At 50.2% G+C, this 18,744-nt stretch overlaps 1 protein-coding gene across 2 annotated transcripts in view; it reads right to left on the reverse strand.

The window, feature by feature from the left end:
* Positions 1-3,441: 3,441 nt before the first annotated feature.
* Positions 3,442-18,744, reverse strand: part of LOC133352997 (trafficking protein particle complex subunit 9-like) — a 108,701-nt gene continuing 93,398 nt past the window's right edge. For both annotated transcript variants that reach the window (XM_061569059.1, XM_061569058.1), the window contains exons 21-22: positions 8,126-8,355; positions 3,442-6,381 (exon numbers count right to left, since the gene is read on the reverse strand). In XM_061569059.1, the coding sequence (XP_061425043.1) occupies positions 6,187-6,381; positions 8,126-8,355 (425 nt within the window). In that variant the 3' untranslated portion in view covers positions 3,442-6,186. The remainder of the gene's footprint in view (positions 6,382-8,125; positions 8,356-18,744) is intronic.

The raw sequence follows: 18,744 nt of genomic DNA on the forward strand, positions 1-18,744 counted from the left end.
CCACCACCACCACCACCGCCGACGCGGATGCTGCTGCTACTCGCTGCTGGGCGAGCTTAAGGCGGGACGGGCAGTTTGGAGCTGTCCGCGGTGCTAACGGCAGCAGCTGATGCGGCAGCAGCGGGGGGCGCGTTGCTTCCAATAGCGCCGCCAAGATAAAAAAAACTTGTCTAGTACCCAGACCCCAACCGCTCAAGAGACACACAACACCTGCTCATGATTTGTTATTGGCATCGTCCTTTTATTTGCTATGCTCCCTCTCTCTCTCTATCACACTCTCAATCGCGCCGTGTGTGTCAATTAAAAAAGACGCGACCTTGTGTGTTTCTCTCTCTCATATTTCCGCCACCCGCCCCTCTGGCAGTAACGGATTAATGTGTGTCGTATGTATGTTGAACTTCTTCCGCACCGTACATAGCCAACCGTACAATTCGAAGGTTTTTTGTGTGTGTGTGTTCGCTGCAACCTTGCCTGTCGGGCAGCGATGACCTATCTTTCATTCGACAGTGGCCCGAGTAGAACGCGAGTTAGGCGACTATGGGTTGAACACGGGAGCCCTGGGTGAGTTAACAGAGAAGGGTGCATGCGTCGCCGATGGGAGTCATCAAATACAAAAGCAAACGCTCGGAGTGGAGATTCGAACACCGCCGTCAAAATCTAACGCCAACGCACACCCGGCCATTCAGCATCACATTGTAAAAACGGTCACGGCAACGATCTAATAATGAGAGCTCTCGGCACTCATCAAATTACAGCCTTTCGCCTTGTGCCCCGGGCACTGTTGTTCGTCGTATCGCTGAGTGGGGCGCACGTGCGGTTAGAGTCGCGCACAAGTGTACCCACAGAGTATTTGTGGAGACCCGGAGAAGGGAAGAGAAGCGGAGGAGACGGCAGGAGTGGAGGCCACGACTGGTTATGGAGCAGCTCAGGAAAGGGAATGCTCCGATGTTGCTGCTGTTGCTGCGTTGGCAGCGGTGCCCAAGTACAACAACAACTAAAAACCACAACCTCAAAACATGCGTGAATAACAGTGGCCTTCAAAAAGAAAACCAGTATATAATCGGAAGAGTTGTAGACATTGTTAGCGCTGACGTTTTAAAAAAAAAAAATTTTCCTTCTTTTAGAGGCGGTGTTATGGACGAATGTTGAGTTTTTAATGAAAGGATCGGAAGAAAATTGAGGGAGGTCTTGCACACGGCAGTGTGGGATGAAGTTACAGACCGAGAACAACAACAACAACATTTGCGTAAAGCTGCAGTGGGCACCTGATCCCTGTCATTGTGAGCACAGCTGTATTAACGACTTTGAACAATGACAATAAAAAGAAATTAACGCGTGGGTAAAGACTGGCGTTTGCACGGGTTATTTTACATGTGCACACACACACACGCGCGCGCGCGCGCACATTTTATGGGATGCTCGCTTGTATCCACAAAGCAATTGATAGGGGGCTCAAGTTGGGGTTAAAAACAGAGATCCCTCGAGCCAAGGGGATATGCAACAAAGTAGTGCTGGGGCAATGGGTCGATTGGGCTGATTGATTAACTGATAATTGCAATCGACTACTTTTTCATGGTCGATTTACAACGAAAGCCGCCCCCACATCCTACCTCCTGAAGGTGGGACCCCCCCCCCTCTCGCCTCTCTCGACTACAAAAAAAACACCCAGTGTGACGTGCCTGATGATGATGATGCATTTCACCTCCCGTCCAGTGGCACACGTGGGAACAAAGGTGAGACGTTTCTTCCCCGAACGGCGTGTAGAATTTGACTGGTTGGGTTTGGGTGAGTGGGAGTAGAAGTATCATTGTATTTTGCTGTGTCTTGGGGAGCGTTAAGCGGAGAGAGTTCATCCTATGCGGGGAGAGTACTTACCACAAGGGAGGCGCTTAGACAAGGAGAGCGAGGCTTGAAATATTAGGGAACGCCACGTGGCCCACTGAATGGAAGCCACGTGACCTACTGATTGGAGGACACGTGGCCTCCTGAATGGTCGCCACGTGGTCCACTGAATGGAACGGGATTCACGTTTTGATTCAAGACGAGGGCACAGATTCCCAGAGGCAATTTGCCAAGAAGATGGCTGAAAAGGCTTTAGTTAGACTGCACGCCACCTCGCTGCAGTACACTTACACCCAGGGTAGGATAGAACCACACTGATTTGCAATACACAGAAGAATGACACACACACAGTATACAGAACGTTGCACTTCTTTCGCACCGTACATAGGCAACCGTGCTAATCGGAGGTGCGGGATACGCTTCATTCGAGCCTTTCGGGAGTCCTAGGACAAGACGCCGACACGGATCTGCGTCTGCTGGACACGATCTGCCAAGGCGTGGACCAGGCGACACCCGTGGGAGCGATCGGCGAGAGAGCCAATGTGGAGGTGAGAGCCCACGGGACGCAGTCTCTCGTCTCGGCTGAGTTTCCACTCTCTTCTTCGATGTGCTGACTGTGCGCAACGGACCGGTGTGATACAACAACTCTGTGGCAGGGCGACTCTCAAATAAAGCGTCCTCCCCGTGTGCTCAATGAGATTCACCGACTGTGTACTGCTGGTGTATATATGTAAATACTGCTGCCCTCTCTTCGTGTAGCGGAGGGTTCTTCATTGCAAGGTGGCCACTGGCGGTCCCTGGTGGCATTTAGTGAGGCCCCTGATGTGCGGTCTCTGACAATGTGACAACCCCCCCCCCCCAATCATCATCATCATCATCGTCGTGCTGATGTCAAAACCCCAATGTCTTTAATCGGCTTAACTTAGCTTTCTTATCTACTTCCGCCCCCTGCATCACAAAGCTTCAGTTTGAACTCCAGGTTACCTCCCAGCCCACACCCCGCCCCCACACTCACCATGCCCCCTCCACCCCTCCTTCCCCCGCAACTATATAACTCCTCGTCACAGCCTTCTCTTAGACACACTTAAGCGGATGTGCTTTCGCTACGTTGTCCCCACCTGGAGACGGACGCTTGTGTTGCGCCCGAAACGTCGTGATTTAATTTAGTTGTTTTCATTTAGAATTTATTTTATTTTTTACCTACGTGACTTTACCGAAAAAAACAAAAAGTATAAACTCCCCCAATGGTTTCAAACGTGTGGCGGCCCTCACACGCTGATGATGTCTCATCAGCGAAAATCCCCCCCCCCCCACCTTTCTGAAAATGAGTGAAGAACACCGCTGTATGGGGATGGCACAAACTGCTGCCCTCCGATCGTGTCACCTGCGCGAAGTGCTGCGTCATCTCCGCAAGGCGAAGGAGGACCGACGAGACCGCCTGGAGCATCGTTATTTCTAGCGGTGCTCGAGTGCCACTTGATTTACTGCGAGTTCATTCTGCCCGAATTCATGGGGACTGGGTAACGAACCTACGGCGCGCGTGAAATCGCTCTGCACAGACCCACAGGTGTACCACAACCCCTCCCCCGCCCACCACATCACAATATCCACTCGCGTTCCGTGGGTGACATTGTCTCCTTGTCAAGGCCGCGTCTCCCTCTCGGCTTGGGAGTCCAGTACACGCCGATAAAAGCCATTTGTGCAGTCAAGCACGGGCAGCGTCGTGGTGCAGGGTGACATATACTAGAATGAGCTTACTCGGCAAAATGGGGAGGGTCAAACGAGTCGGTGGCGCGGTTATCGCAGAGGTGGTTGCGGCTATACGCGCAATCGGCATTACTGAACGCTGAGGAGGCCGGGTGGCTTGGAGGTTAGGGCGCTGAGCTGGCAAACACAGAGATCGTGGGTTCGACTGCAGGCTGTTGCCAACCTTGTGATTGAACCGGTGGTTCTCAACAATTATGACTGTACACACACATACTTAATTTTGAGCTTTCGTGACTGCAGGAATTACTCTTTGGTTCTTTCGGTAAAGTCACGTATAAAGAGAAAGTAATAAATTAAATACTAGCATACGACGTTTCGATTGCAACACAAGCAATCATCATCAGGTATAAATGAAATAGAAACACAAATCTAGTATACTTAGAAATGTAATGTAATACAGCAGAGATAACATAACAGTCAACACCCTACCTGGTTGATTACGTTCTTTCTGAGAACGCTAAATTTGAGAGAGAGATAAAACATAGAACCAGAGACATATAGACAGACATATAAGTTGGTGTGTGTGTACACACACACACCACATTACATTTAGTTCTGCACTTAAATTGTCTAAATTCGAGTTCTGCGAATTATAAATATCAGTTAAACTGTCGTTCGACGAACGGTTCCACTCGTACGCAGAGGGAGCGGCAAAGTGCTGTCCACCTCCCCCCCCCGATGGTGGGGGAGGCAGGGGTCGATTGAAAACGTCTCATGCGGTAGCTCTGGAACACCCACGGCACGACGAGTTCTTGCCCTGCGGGAGACGCGCACCGATGACACGGTGACGATAGCGCCGGTCGGGATTCCTTTGGGAATGTTCGTTCGTTTCTCAAAACGCTTGTCCTGGTGAGGGTCTCGGTGACAGCTTATTGAGTAGAGGCGGTCCACACCTCCCTTTCCCTGGCGACAGACTCCAGCTCTTCCTGGGGATTTCCCAGGATTCCCCAGGCCAGCCGAGCGACGTAGTCCCACCAGCGTGTCCTGGACCGGCACCCGCGGTCGTCGCCCAATGTTTTTTTTTTAAAGCAAATATGAAGGGGAATTATTACATGAGACATCCACACACCCCCTTCCCCACACTTCAACCAAGCTGTTTACGACGACAGTGCAGCTGCACCCTGTTTGTAACCCAAGACTCTACTCTTCTCAAAGACACCACTGGTCTCCGTCCGCACGATCCTTCGAATCTTTGCGTGAGAGCACAACGCCCTCTCTGCGTCTGGTTTTGACGAGGCACCGGTGTGTTTTTGTTATCCGTGTGTTGCATGGGCCACTGGCAGAGGTCGCAAACGGGTTTTGATTCCTTACCCGTACCCGGCCGCACCAGGGTCGCAAATGAGTACCCGTACCCGGCCGGGTACGGGTACCCGTTCCCTACCCGTACCCTACCCGAAATGAGTGACAAACGGTTACTCACCAGTGACTCACGGCCTACCCGTACCCGGACGCACCAGGGTCGAAAACGGCTACCCGTACCCGTACCCAGCCGGGTACGGGTAGCCGGGTATCAGGTAGGGTACGGGTATCGGGTACCCGGTTGCGACCTCTGGCCACTGGGCAGGTCGACTTCACGAGCGAGGAGAGAGAGCTCTGGTTCTTCGACCAGCCATTGCTCATAGAGGCGGTGGCCCCTTTCTCTCGCGTGCCGACGATGGCAAAATAAAATAATCGAGCGAGCATCGTTGACTTTAGTTTTGTGTATTTTTTTAATTTACGTTTTTTTTCCCCAGCCAGCATCGTTTGTGTGTTTTTTTTGGCGGGGGGAGTTTTAATTTGTTTAATCAACAGCGTTACGATCAATAACACGGCCTTCTATTAGCAGTCACCTGGTCATTGATCGTTGGAAAAATATAATTAAAAGACATTAAACAATCCCGATAAGTACGCGCATCTGTTAGCAGTGTAAGCCCGCACCGGCAGTGACGCAACAACAACAACACAAGTTATCTTATCGATCATACAACTTTAAAGCATTTAAATAGCACCGAGTTATCAACACCTGCACTCGATCAGACATTTCATATTTGTGCAATAAATGTCGCAGTGCGTTTGTTTGTTTGTTTGATGAAAAATGTCGCAGCGACGTTTGTCATCCGAGCGCGTTTGTCGCCAGGTAGGGCCACCACGTGTCGAGAAAGTTTCGTCTCGACAGCGTTCGCCACGCTCTACTCCACGGGGCATCTTCACGAGCTCAATCATAATAATAATAATAAGTCATTTCTCGACTCCTGCAGCCGACCCAGCAAAAAAAGCGCACTTCAATTGAGAGCGTAAAAAAAAAACATCCAACACAGAAATTAAAAAAATATATGGTACTTAAAAAAAATATATATTTTTTTTAAACATTGACGGCCTGCGAAATCGTTCCTCTCGATTGCTTTTTCCGCAGCGCAAAGTCCGCACGCGTCTTCGTGCGCGGCCCTCCGCACCAAAACGAGCGGTGGGGGGCGAAGACTTCGTCTTCATCGTCGCCGTCACCGCCATCGCCATCGTCACCGCCATCGTCGCTAGGGCGGCGACGTCGACGATCGTCGGCGGCGCTCGAGCCGAGGGTACGAGGGCGTCGCCTCCCGCTCATCCCGTTCCCGGGAGCCCGAGAAGTTCGCCCGCGACCTTCGCCCGGAGGCCAAGGGAGCACAGGCGATGCCAGACGCATCGGGGGGCGGCCCCGGCTTCGCGGCTCTCGCTGAATCTGAAGGCCACGCGGCGGTCGCAGGGCTCCAGCGGCATGATCGCGAAGAAGAACGACGCCGAGCCCCACGCCTCCACCTGCAAAAGCGACGAAAACAAAATCAGGGGCTTCCCAACGAGAGCTGCGTCAATGCCGGTCACACGCGCAACTTTCGCTGCTTTGGTGGTGCAGCGGAGGTAACTGGGTGGTGTAGGGGAGGTAACTGGGTGGTGTAGGGGAGGTAACTGGGTGGAGCAAATGTCCGAACGCTGAGCCGGCACTGCTGACAATCCTGGGATCAAACGCAGTCACTGAGACACATGGAACAACATTTCCTCCTTTGCAAGGGCTCTCTGGGTTACGTCATCTTTTAAAGCCAGGATTTCAAGTATAGTTATGGTTCATGGTCTCACGCTGCACACACACACACACACTCACAAAACCCATCACGTGAAATTGGATTCTGCACTTAATGGGGGTAATTTCCACCTCGGAAATTTAAACATATTAAACATTACTCTTGGTGGCAGAGTGTGTGGGTGCACCAGAGTTCACTTGAATCGATCTCGGCGGTAGTTCTCCGATATCCACGTCTGCGGGCCACTCACACACGGAAGTCTGCGCCGCTTTGCGACACTTCCAAACGCTTCCTTTGTTTCGTGACTTGACGACACCCACAGTGCAATTAAAACGATGCGTACACAAAATGCGTAACGTATAAAATGCTCGTGCAAAAAAAACTCGCTTGCAAGAGCAAAGCCGTGGGAGTGCAAGCACAGAGGCACCTCGTGACCGCGGCTTGAACTCTCTAAGCCCCGTGCCCCTCCACTCTCCCCCGGTGCCCCATTGACACACGCGGCACCTCGACTCATCTCGCTTCGCTCTTCAATCTTGAAAGGACAAGGCGGCCAATCAGGCCAGCAAGACAGTTGCTGGCCCCCGGTGATTGGGGACACATTGAGCCGGTGCCACGTGGCGGGACACGGAGTGCTGGGGCCCATCGCGTCGCCTTTGTGCAGCAAAAAACACAAAAAACGGCAGCGATGGACGGCCACTTTTCTGGGTCGTGTTGTCGTCGCCGTCACCATCGGAGTCGTCGCGCCCCCATCGATTCCTCTAGAGGTGGGCGCGACGGCGCACGCCGGAGGTACCGCCACTCCCGAGGCCAGGGTTGGCGGATCACGTGGACATGGACAACTCCCTTTCGAGACTGAAAACTCATTTCCTCAGAACTGCTTTTTGAGTTTAGGTTGTTGTCCTTCGCCGCACCTCCGATTAGCACGGTTAGCTACGTACGGTGTGACAGAAGTTCAACATACATACTTTCCCGTGGGCGTCAAGGTGCCGTATCCTGACTCGTCAGGAGCCAAGATACGGCAAGTCGACTAATCTCCATCTGTTTCCATCTGAACGGGGATATTGTTACCCCTTCGCACGTGTAGGTTTTCCCAAACTTTCCATTGTAGGGCCCTCTCGAAACGCTCTTTGAGTCTTTCCTGGATTAATACTTCACGATCATTATAATCATCGTTGTTGTTATAATCTACCCGGAGGTTGAGTGCTGGCGCAGTGGTTAGCGCACCGTACTCTGAACCCAGTGACCCGGGCTCGATTCTCGCCCACTGGCAACATCGGAGCCATCTGAACCGGCTCTGGCGCTGGTTCATTCACACAAACGGGCAATGGGCAGCACGGTCAAGTACGGCCAAAAACACCCCACGTGACCAACGACACGGCGTGGGGTGAGGCCCTCGTCCGCGTGTTGGCTTGACGAGCGGCCGGTGAGTCGGGCAGGACGATACCGGTGCGGGCGGCGTTGCGGTGCCCCCCCCCCCACTCCACCTGCGGTACGAGCGCCACGCTGGCGCCAAGCCGGGCGATCATCGCCGCCTCCTCCTCCTCCTCGGGGTGCCGCGTGCCGTCACCCAGCACCATGGACAGCGACAGGGGCCCCACGGCGCCGCCGCTGTGGTTCCTGACGGTCACCTCCAGGGACACCGGCACCGCGACGGTGCACTGCACCACCTCCTCTTCCTCCTCCACGTTGGCCACCGCGCCGTCCACCGATACGTCTGGAGGTCACAGCCCAGACGACAACAACGTGTCAGCAGTGATGAAACCCTGATGTCCTACATGGTGTATTATTATAATAATTTCGACTTGTAGCCCGCACAGTGGTTCACTCGCTCTCCCACGACCGGGAATTAATCGGAGGCACGCGGAACCACAGGCAGGTGGGAAGGCAGTCACGTGCCCAGCCGGCGACAACAGTTGCCCAAGCTCTGCAGTCCTCGATATGTGAAGGTGTTAATTGGCCAATCGTGTTTACGCGTGGGGGGAAACTGGAGCTCCCGAAGAAAAACCCGCACGCACGATGGGGGGCAACGCCTCAACGAACACTGCAGTGGAGCACGATAAACAGTTGCTCAGTTGGGGCCAATTCTGTCGATCCACTGCTGGATGAGGCCTTCCCCAAAAATTGTGAATTTCATCTCTCAGAGCTGTAATACATTTTTCTCCAAATTACACGCACACCCACATTGAATGCGACGACATTTACGGGCATTTTTTATTTATTTTGTTTTTGCTTTTTGGTGACCGGACTGGGACCATCAACTCCGCTGCACTTGAGAACCCCGCTGAACCACATCACCAGCATCACAGCAGGAGCCGGCTTGGTGCTTCTGACTCCTGAGCCACCCACCCACATCGCGGACATGTTATTTATTTGTAATTTATAATAAATAACATGCTCGTGATTTATAATAATAATAACATGTTTGTGTTATTTATTATATATCCATAGCGCGGTCGGCTGTGTACGGTGCGAAAGATGTTCAACATACATACATTGAATAAAGAACGTGTTTTAATCATGCACTCTAAACTTAACATAACATCCTGGCACTGTCATTTTTCTGCTGCTGCTGATGCTGGCGATGTTTCGTAAAAATAAAATCAGAGGATGAATGATTTAAAGGGTGGCTCTGTGTGGCACTGAAGTGCACGGCGAGAATGGCCACACGGGATGCTTTTCACCGACCCAAACGCTTCAGTGCACCGCCCAGCCACTGTTGAATGCAGCAACAATAGCCCCATTGTTCCAGCCTCAATCACATTTACGTCTTAAGACACGCGAGCCTATTCCCGCCACATTCAAGTGAGAAATCGCATTTGCTTCCAGCGGACGACGCGGCTTAGCAAATGAAAATACCGTGCAGCGACTGAAAGCGACCGTGCGCTGTTTTGTCAAGACTCCGGCCTTATTATTATTTCAGCTGGCGAGGCCCCATTGAGTTTAAGCAGCTCTGTTACACGGACGAACTCAACCCAAGGCCGTCGGCCGTGGTGGCAGTTACAGGACATTGCAGTGACGTAGGGTGGCATAAAGATCCACAGAGTTGCATAGAAATTCATTGAGTTACAGAGAGATACATAGAGTTGCATATTAATCCATTGAGCTACAGAGAGTTGCATAGAGATCCATAAAGTTCCGTAGACATCTATTACGCTACAGAAAGATCTATAGAGGTACATAGACATCCATTGAGTTTCATAGTGATCTGCAGAGTTACATAGAGTTACATAGAGATCAATTGAGTTACATTGAGTTATATAGGGATCCAGAGGTTAATAGAGATCCTTATATTTAAAAAAAAGATCCATATAGTTACATAGAGATCCATAAAGTTACACAGAGATTCATAGTTCACAGCCCAAGACAGTGGCAGCAGTTACAGCACAATGCAGGGTGGAGGGAATGTGCAAACTAACCAGAGCAAATAATCCACAAATTATTGACATGCAATCCACGTCAGAACTCACTGCAAATAGGATACAAAAAAACACCAGTGCTCAAAAAACAATCTAAAACAGTGTAAAAAAAGAAATCCCATTTTAGATGTTCATATACACAAAGCATACGTACGTATAGCTCTCACTAGGGCTGTGGCTACTACCAGTCACGTGCCACTCCATTCCAGTCTACCGGTGACACAGAAAATGTTCAATGAGAAATTAAGCCCCTGGCCTTGCCTGGGCATTGTTTAAAGTCTAATCGCGGATTAATCTGAGCATAGGCGGAACGTTTGCCCGGGCGCGGACAGACGTCATCATGAATGGCAGCTACAGCTTGCCATGAGCCTAATCGCCAGCCTTCTACTGTTGAGCATTATGGATGTGTGTTGAACTTCTTTCGCACCGTACGTAGCCAACTGGTACGGTGGAAGGACAACAACCTAAACACAAAGAGCAGTTCTAAAGAAATTCGTTTTTTCAAACGTGCATAGCTCTAGTGACTTCCGAATATTGGAAGAAAAAAATGACGCTACTGCGTTCGTTTTTTCACGATTGTGCCGGACAGCTGCTCGGTTTGTTTTCTAGTTGTGTTGCGTGTTGCTTGGCGTTCCTCCAGTGTACATCCTGGGAGCCACTTCAGTTGTTCAATCCGGATCCCAGAGGAGATCCCGGTACGTGCAGCGGAATGTCGGACGTCACGATGGGCATCGACACAAAAAGTGGATGACGTGATAAAACGCACATGTATTGTGTATTAAATTATCGTTAGATGTTACGTAAAAATATTTTTTTTTAATCATTCGGTATGCATAAAATAACGATGCAAATCAAGGCTGCCATTGCAACAGAGGCAATGTTTCCATGATCTCGATGGGTCTATATAATTTAATCTCCTTGGTTAAATAAAGCATATTGTAATAACTTCTAGATTTGAAGCTTTCGTGACTGCAAGGATTCATATTCTTAGGTTTTTTCGGTAAAGTCACGTAGGTAAAACATTAAAATTAATAAAAGTAAAATAAAATACCAAGGTCACAGCCAGATTTGCAGCAAATCTGACTGTGACGGTCCCACCTGATGACGGAGACTTGTGTTGCCTCCGAAACGTCGTGATTTTTATTTTATTTTTATTTTATTTTACTTTTATTAATATTAATTTAAACATTTTACCTACGTGACTTTACCGAAAAAACCTAAGAATATATTGTAATAACGTTGTTGATTTCATTCACTTCACATGTATGGATTCGCGGCCAATATTGCGATGATTCACAAGTGATTTTCAGGGCCCGATCGTTGACGTGGCCTAACCCAAAAATTCAATCACAAATCATCATTCGCTTTTATTGGCGACTTAAAGATGTCGATACAACTTTAGTTTCCCAATGCCCAGGTAGTACTGACCAACGAAACGATATGGTCTGGGCCCAGGGGTCAGCAACCTGCGGCTCTTTAAGCACCGCCTCGTGGCGTCATTCACGTGCATAGCGGCTCTTGCAACATCGAGTTTCATTTTGAGTATTTTTACAGAATTCGGATTTTTTTTTTGTATCTCTCCGTGTTATTTTTGTTTGCCGACCCTTGATCTGTGCCTCATGGTCGAACCGCTCGTTTGGACAGAAACGCCTCTATGCTGCCGCGTGCCAGGGGGTCCACTCCTGACCCCTCTCTCGCCACGATGCCGCCGCAACAGAATCGGAATCTTTAAATGAGACTGGAGGAATCCGATGAGATATGGAGGTCTCCTTTCACCGGTGCCCGACAGACGCTACCGATGCCACCACGACGACGACGCTGGGAATCGCGGCGCGTCACGGAATCACGGCCGGCAACTCCGCGTGCTCCTGGTGCCCACCCACACACGCCCGGCTATTATCGTGATCACCACCATCATCATCATCATCGCCGTCATCCGATTGCCAGGCCGGCTCCCCCAGCAATTAGGTGCCCACTTCCAACGTGCTTTAAAGGGACCTTTTTAATGTGTATTTGCTGTCAATTTACACGCGTGGACAATGATGCTTTTTGTCGTTTTTTATGTTGCTGCTGTTGTCGCTGTTGTTATTGTTGTGCGGTCATTTAGCGATCGGGAGCGTTGTGGCAGAATACAAAGTGAAACCTGATTCCGTGTCTAACGCGAGCCAGAAATTAGCCGAGCGGTGCCGACTCGGTGGAGCTGACTCAGGGGGGCTCAGACACAGCGCAGTATTCACTCAGCCACCTCCCCTCCTCCCCCCGCTGTGATTTATTGACACTCGTGCAGTGTGTCAACCGCTGCGGTGGACTGCTCTGATATTTATATGTCTGAAAAGCCAATGGGCTGATCGGCTAAAATGTATGGCTTGTTTATGTGTGGGCACATAACTAATCTCTGCTTTTACGCGCTTTACCCACGGCAGCGCATAATCAGTTTGTGTACGTGAACGGGATGCTCTTGCCAATGACATCTGTTAAGTCAAGAAGCGTTTGTTTAATGAGCCTGACTCTGCTTATGAGGCCCAGAAAGTCAAAACCGGTTTAGGGGTTGCTTGCTTACTTAAACAAATGCTGCTTGATAATAATACTGATGAACTAAAACAAAAAACGTGTTTTTTATATACAGATATAAAATATAAAGGATTGCTGTGGAATTATATGATTTTCATTTCAACATTTTAGAGGAGAAGTTTCCTTTGATTCCTAATTTTTTTAACTTAAAATAATAATAAATACAATTTTTTTTTACATTTTATTTAAATCATTCATGAACGAGAGGGTTAATCACCCACCTCCTCGATGCTTTCAGAGAACACCGTTCCCACGCACAAACCAAAAAAGCTTTCAGCTCGCCGAGTGGAGAATTACGAAGGCTCAAGATGGGATACGAAAGCAATCAGAACCCATTTGTAAAAAAAAAAAAACACACGGACACATACCGCGCGGGGGAAAAAAATATTTCTCTGGGTAAAACTATAGATCGACGAGACGATAGCCGAGGATACATTTCTGTTGTTTTGCATCTAAGTTACATTCACCAAACACGTGTCGTGTATCCCACTCGGATCTCTCCAATAGCAGTGCAAGCCCTTCACGTTGGAGACGGGGCCTAAGGAAACGGATATATCGCAGTGATACGTAAAGTTTTGTGCCTCGGTAAAACAAAAACAAAAAACCGGCATGGGTGCAGAGAAGCTCTGGAATCATTTTAAGTGGCCTCTGGTCCACACAGAAGAGGGCCAGGACTTGCCCACTCGCGCCGCAACACGAGAGTGCAAGGCTCTCGTTGTGTCAGAGTCAAACCGACGCTTGAATTCGCACAGCTGGAACGCAGCCACGTTAAGGTGCCGAGGGTTTTTTTCGTGTGATGCATCCGTTTTGTCATCGGTGAGCCGAGACCATCAGCTCGCTACACTGGAGGACCTGGTTTAAATCACGGGGTGTAACTTTAAGCATTTAAAGTATTTTCACAGCTTAGGGTGTGCGCGCATTAGGAATGAGTTTTGTACTTAAAAAAAAAAAATTTTCCAGGGCAATTTTGGAGAGAAAAAATTGCCAAATCAATTACTGGTAAATTATAATTAAGCGCGTCTTCATGCGAAACAAAAGTGCCGCCACTTGTGAATGGGGGTGAAAACGCGCCGCCGGCGTAACGCCATCGGCATGACGGCACTTCCCGTGATCGTCATCGGTTTCGGGTGGATCATTGGTCACCTTATTTTTTTGTCGGACTGTCTCTGTCATTTCAATGGGACATCTGTGAATTCACGAGTCTTGATCCCACGCGCTGCCGCCCTCTGTAAACATTAGCAGTCGAATCTACAGTGGAGGAGCGGTTGTTGCGCAGTGGTTAGCACATTGAACCTTGAACCTTGGCGACCTGTGTTTGACATCAGTTTGGTGGACCTGGCCTGACACGGCGTGGGGGGAGGAAGCCTTCATTCAGCAATAGATTAAGAAAGTGCCAGGAACTAATGATGCAAATAATGATGATTAAATGCAGCACGTGATGAAATATAGTAGCTGTCAAAAGACAGGACACCGTTGGCGTAACTTCATATTGTAGCATCACTGGCGATACTCCTTGATGCAACACAAGACAATTCAACACTAATACCCTTGGACTGATTCGTTGGCAAATAATTGTTGTGGATCCACTCGGCCGCCAAAGAAGACTTTAACGCGTTCGTTTGCTCAATTTCTCTGCGACCTCTGCGCGTGCTAACGCGGGGGGGGGGGGGGTGCCTTCATTCCCCACCGGATGTTTCAGGGGTCCCGCCGATAGAAGCTGGGTCAGATTGCACGCCGACCGACTTAAGTAGCGGCCACAGCCACCAGGAGTATGGGTACGGTGGTGGATGTGGCAAGCCGGCTGTGGCAATATTTTCCTGGTGGCCCAACCCGGGACGGACGTGGATAAAATGAACCCCCTGGGGCACAAGCGTGCGATGGAGAAATACAAAAAACGTACATCGTCAGCTCCCGGCGCGTTCGGGCCGCCCATCTGTGAATGCCGAATCTCCCTCTGCCGTGGTCACGCGCCGGCGCTGCTGAGGTCGCTGCTTCCACCCGCCCCCCCCCGTAGTGGCAACACCGGACTTTAGTTGGCGAAGGGCGACCTTCTTCCTGTACGCAACCACTAGCCGCCCCCCCCCCCCCCCCCCCCCCCCCGTTGTAAAAATAAAAAAAAAATCTCCACGTGTTAAACTCTCTAAGTGTGCGACTGTCTGCGGCCATCCACGACGGACCGTACAACTTGTATGACGACGCAAATGCGAAGGAGGAGGCATCACGGCGAGACACTCCGCTGCAGCTCCTGACGCCGGTTATCTGCCTTGACCACCTGTATGTGAAAGTGTAGTCTCCATCGGTAGAATTACGAAAGAATACGAAGCCTGCCTCCGTTGACGAGGGGAGACATTGCAGAGCACCACCTGCGGACGTTTGGTTCAAAGGGAAATGAGCGGAGGGCGCCGCTCCTCTTCTCAGATACAAAGATAAAGGCTTGATCCGAGTCACTCCGCGCCCCCATCCCCCACGCACCCACCCCGTGCCCACCCGGCCTCCAACTGGAAACTTCATGGACAGCGCATTTGAGACAAGGCCTATACGATGGAGCCGCGAGCACACTGCTGGACTTGCAGGTCAGAGGTCGCCGGTCGGGCGCGTGTTTCACATCGGCGTTCTTTGATGTCGCGACGCGGCACCGCAACTCTCACGCGTGCACGTTCCATATTTATCCCGCACAGTATCCATGTCGCAGCCTATGCCCCCTCGCCATCTACACCCCTGCCTAACCACCCCCACCCCCCGCCCACCATCCCAGCCACCACAGCAACCAACAGGCTAATCGCACATACCCTTTGGTTCTTTCGGTAAAGTCACGTGGGTAGAAAACATAATAGCTCGCGACGTTTCGATCGCAACAACAAGCGACCGTCTTCACCGTCGTGATCTATTATTATTTTCTACCCACGTGGCTTTACCGAAAGAACCAAAGAGTATGGATTCCTGCAGTCACCAAAGCTTCAAATCAAGATTGGCTAATCACGGTTGGCTCGGTACGATGGGAATGAACTTCAAGGTACACGCGTACACACAAAAAGGCTTTCAGGGACATGACCCACGAGTTCAGAACCGCTGAGAGCAATGTCATCGTGGCCCCGTGTGTCCCGAGCTTCCGGCAGATGGACCGAGACCCTCGCGAGAAGGCCAACACAAACAACGGCGCTTCTTGGAATAACGGAATGTCACTTTACGACCGCCGCGTCCCCTTTGTTATTGATAAACATGGGAGGGGAGGGGGGGGGGGAAAGATACGAACAAATAAATAAACGCAGGCATCTGCATGACGCTTTTTGAACGGACTCGCTGTCCTTGAAATATTAGCAAAAATGTGCAGCTGTGGACAGCTTTAAAAAAAAGAAGCAATCTTGCTAACTTTTTGTTCGGAATGAAGCGAAACTGTCTGTGTGAATATCACTGAAACGGTGCGCGTGTTTTATACTTCACTGAGATCTGCGTACTGAGTCGGTGCTAGCTGCTGATACAAACAAACCAAACGGGCAAATTTCACAACGGTGCGGAAGATACGACCTGAAAGTGTGACAAACGGTTCGTACTCGGGTATCTTTTAAAACAAATAATATTTTCGTTTTTGAAATTCGCCACATTCATTAGCAAAAGTAGCAGATTATTTTTTCACAAAGCTTGAATCAGCGATGACTTGAGAGTGTATGAATCATCTTCCTCTTTCGTGCGGCTGCTGATTTAAATGCAGAGCATCAACTACAATTTCACATTTAGGTGGTCAAGTCAGATAACCGCACCAAGAGCAGCGGAGTGCATCGCCACGATGTCTCCGTATTTGTGGATCGGGCATTGCGTCCTCATATAAGTTGTTCGGTCTGTTCTGGATGCCCACAGTCACACACGACTGGAGAGTTTTTAATTTTCCATTTGTGCACGAGGTATCCGTATCGACTGCCATGGTTGGGGTGCAGCGGATATGGTTTAGGGTGGACCATGAGCTTCGTGGAAGATCAAACCCGAGGGATCTTCTGCGTTGGGTCTTTCAATCATCATCTTTAATCATTATCATCATCATCATGCTTGATGAATGAATCGTCAAACGTGACCGATGGCTACGTCTGCTGTCCACCAACGACCGAAGCGTGACGACATGAAACTAACGGGTCCGAGTGAAGACACACACTCAGGATAATTGAGTCGCTTTATCAGAGACTGCAGTGCACCGAGGAAGACCGAGCATGTTAATTGGCTATGGGTGTGTGTGTGTATATCTACGCACACTGTATGTGTATACAAAGATGTACCGGATACACCGATTGGCTGAGCCGATGATGTCAGATCGGTGGCAGAATTTCGTGTCCCTCACGCCGACATTAATAAACGTTTAGTCGGCTCGCCTACGAGCACGGCGGCACGAGATCCACAGACTGCGACTGGACTGAAATCCCACAAGAGGAGAATTTAAATAATACAATACTGTATATCCGTCTCTCCACGTAAAAAAGAAAATATTTCTTTACACAACCCATCAGCTGCACAGCCTAATTTTAGCGGCATTGTGTGAAGACAAGTACAACTCTGGACCGGGTTTAGTCTTACAAGCCCGACTCTGCTGATGAGACACTGTGCGCCAAAACCGGTCCAGAGTTTTGCTTGTCCTGAAACAACGGCGCTGAAATTACGCACTCCCAGAATGCCGTGCGGCTGATGGGTTTGCTAAGAAATACTTTCATTTTTGTTTACGTGGACACGGAGCTGTGAAGGAGACAGTGTCTGCCAGTTTATATAAAAAAAAATCTCACAACCTTGTCGCCGGCTAGACCCGGCGACTGTGCCGAACGTAGCAAACGAGCGCTGACCGAACGAGCCCTGCCAAGCATCCAGTTGCGGCCGTTTAAAACACAGCATCACCAACAAAACTCCATCGGTTATCGTCCGACGGCCTCGTGTCGATGTAAACGATCGACTCGAGATTCTCCCCGCGCGTTCACCGAAAACCGCGCCGTTCCGGCGGCACGGGGTCAAGTTTGTTGCGCCGTGCGCACGCTAAGTGCGTTAACCCCGCGGCGCCAGACGCGCTGCTTCCTTTTCCACCTGCGCGTACACATCAGCGGCGACACGTGAGAGCGGTGAAATCGAGTTAAAACAAGGAGCTCTGCGGCAACTGTACGCGTCTCGCTGGCTCCGAGCGAGAGCGGCGTTCGCGCTTACAGTGACCCGGGGATCTCATTGCAGAGAAAGCTATTTTCTCCAGACCCGGGCGAGAGACGCGTCAACCAGAATAACGTCGCGGCTTTAGCGAGGAGCTCAGTGGCAAAATAATTATCTGGGGCACGATATATCCCCCAAAATCGCGCGGCTTCGTAAGCTCCGTAATTGAGTGGCGAGACGGATCCCGTCGCTGCCGCCGCCGTCGACTTCGGCTGAGGCAGCTCCCGTGCCTCTTCCCGTTGGGGTGCGGGATGCGGTGTGCGGGGTGCGGTGTGTTGGTATATGGTGGCGGCCGTTAGCGCCGCTTTAAATCTGCCGTCAAAAAAGTGTCGGGCGCTCGCTGTGATGAGCGCGCGTGAATGTTCCTCCCGTGATGACGCGCGCCTGAATGTTCCTCCCGTTTAGCTGCCGGAGTGTAATGATGGGCGGATTCTCCTCCTCGGCGTTCAGAGTATTTGGCTGCTGCTATAAATGTCCACGTGATAAGCCACTTCGTTGAGCTATCATTCGTGGCCAGGTCACTTCTGAAAAACGAGCTACATCATAGCTCAATAGGCCTTACCTGGTACAAAACAAAATAGTTGACTCTAAGCTTAAATAGTCGCTCCAAGCCTGGGGTTTGTCATTCAGACTCTGTCTTCTCGACAGACCTGTTCTCCACCTGAGGATGGCTGCTTGCGTTGTGGCCGAAACGTCGTGAGAATTATTTTATTATGTTTTAATAAGTATTATTTTATTATTTCCATTCTACGTGACTTTACCGAAAGAACCAAGAAGATGAATCCCTGCAGTCACGAAAGCTTTAAATCGAAATATAGTTGAGTTTACTTTGTTAAATCTCTCCCTGCCCCCCCACCCCTCACGTCTGTGCACCCTGCAGTGTAAATTCGCACGTGGTGGGGTTAAAGTGTGGGCTCATCCCACCTCTTCCAGCGCAGAAGAGT

The sequence above is a fragment of the Lethenteron reissneri genome, chromosome 42 (assembly GCF_015708825.2).
Source record: "Lethenteron reissneri isolate LAM-NWPU_2019-01 chromosome 42, ASM1570882v1, whole genome shotgun sequence".
NCBI classification, from domain to species: Eukaryota; Metazoa; Chordata; class Hyperoartia; order Petromyzontiformes; family Petromyzontidae; genus Lethenteron; species Lethenteron reissneri.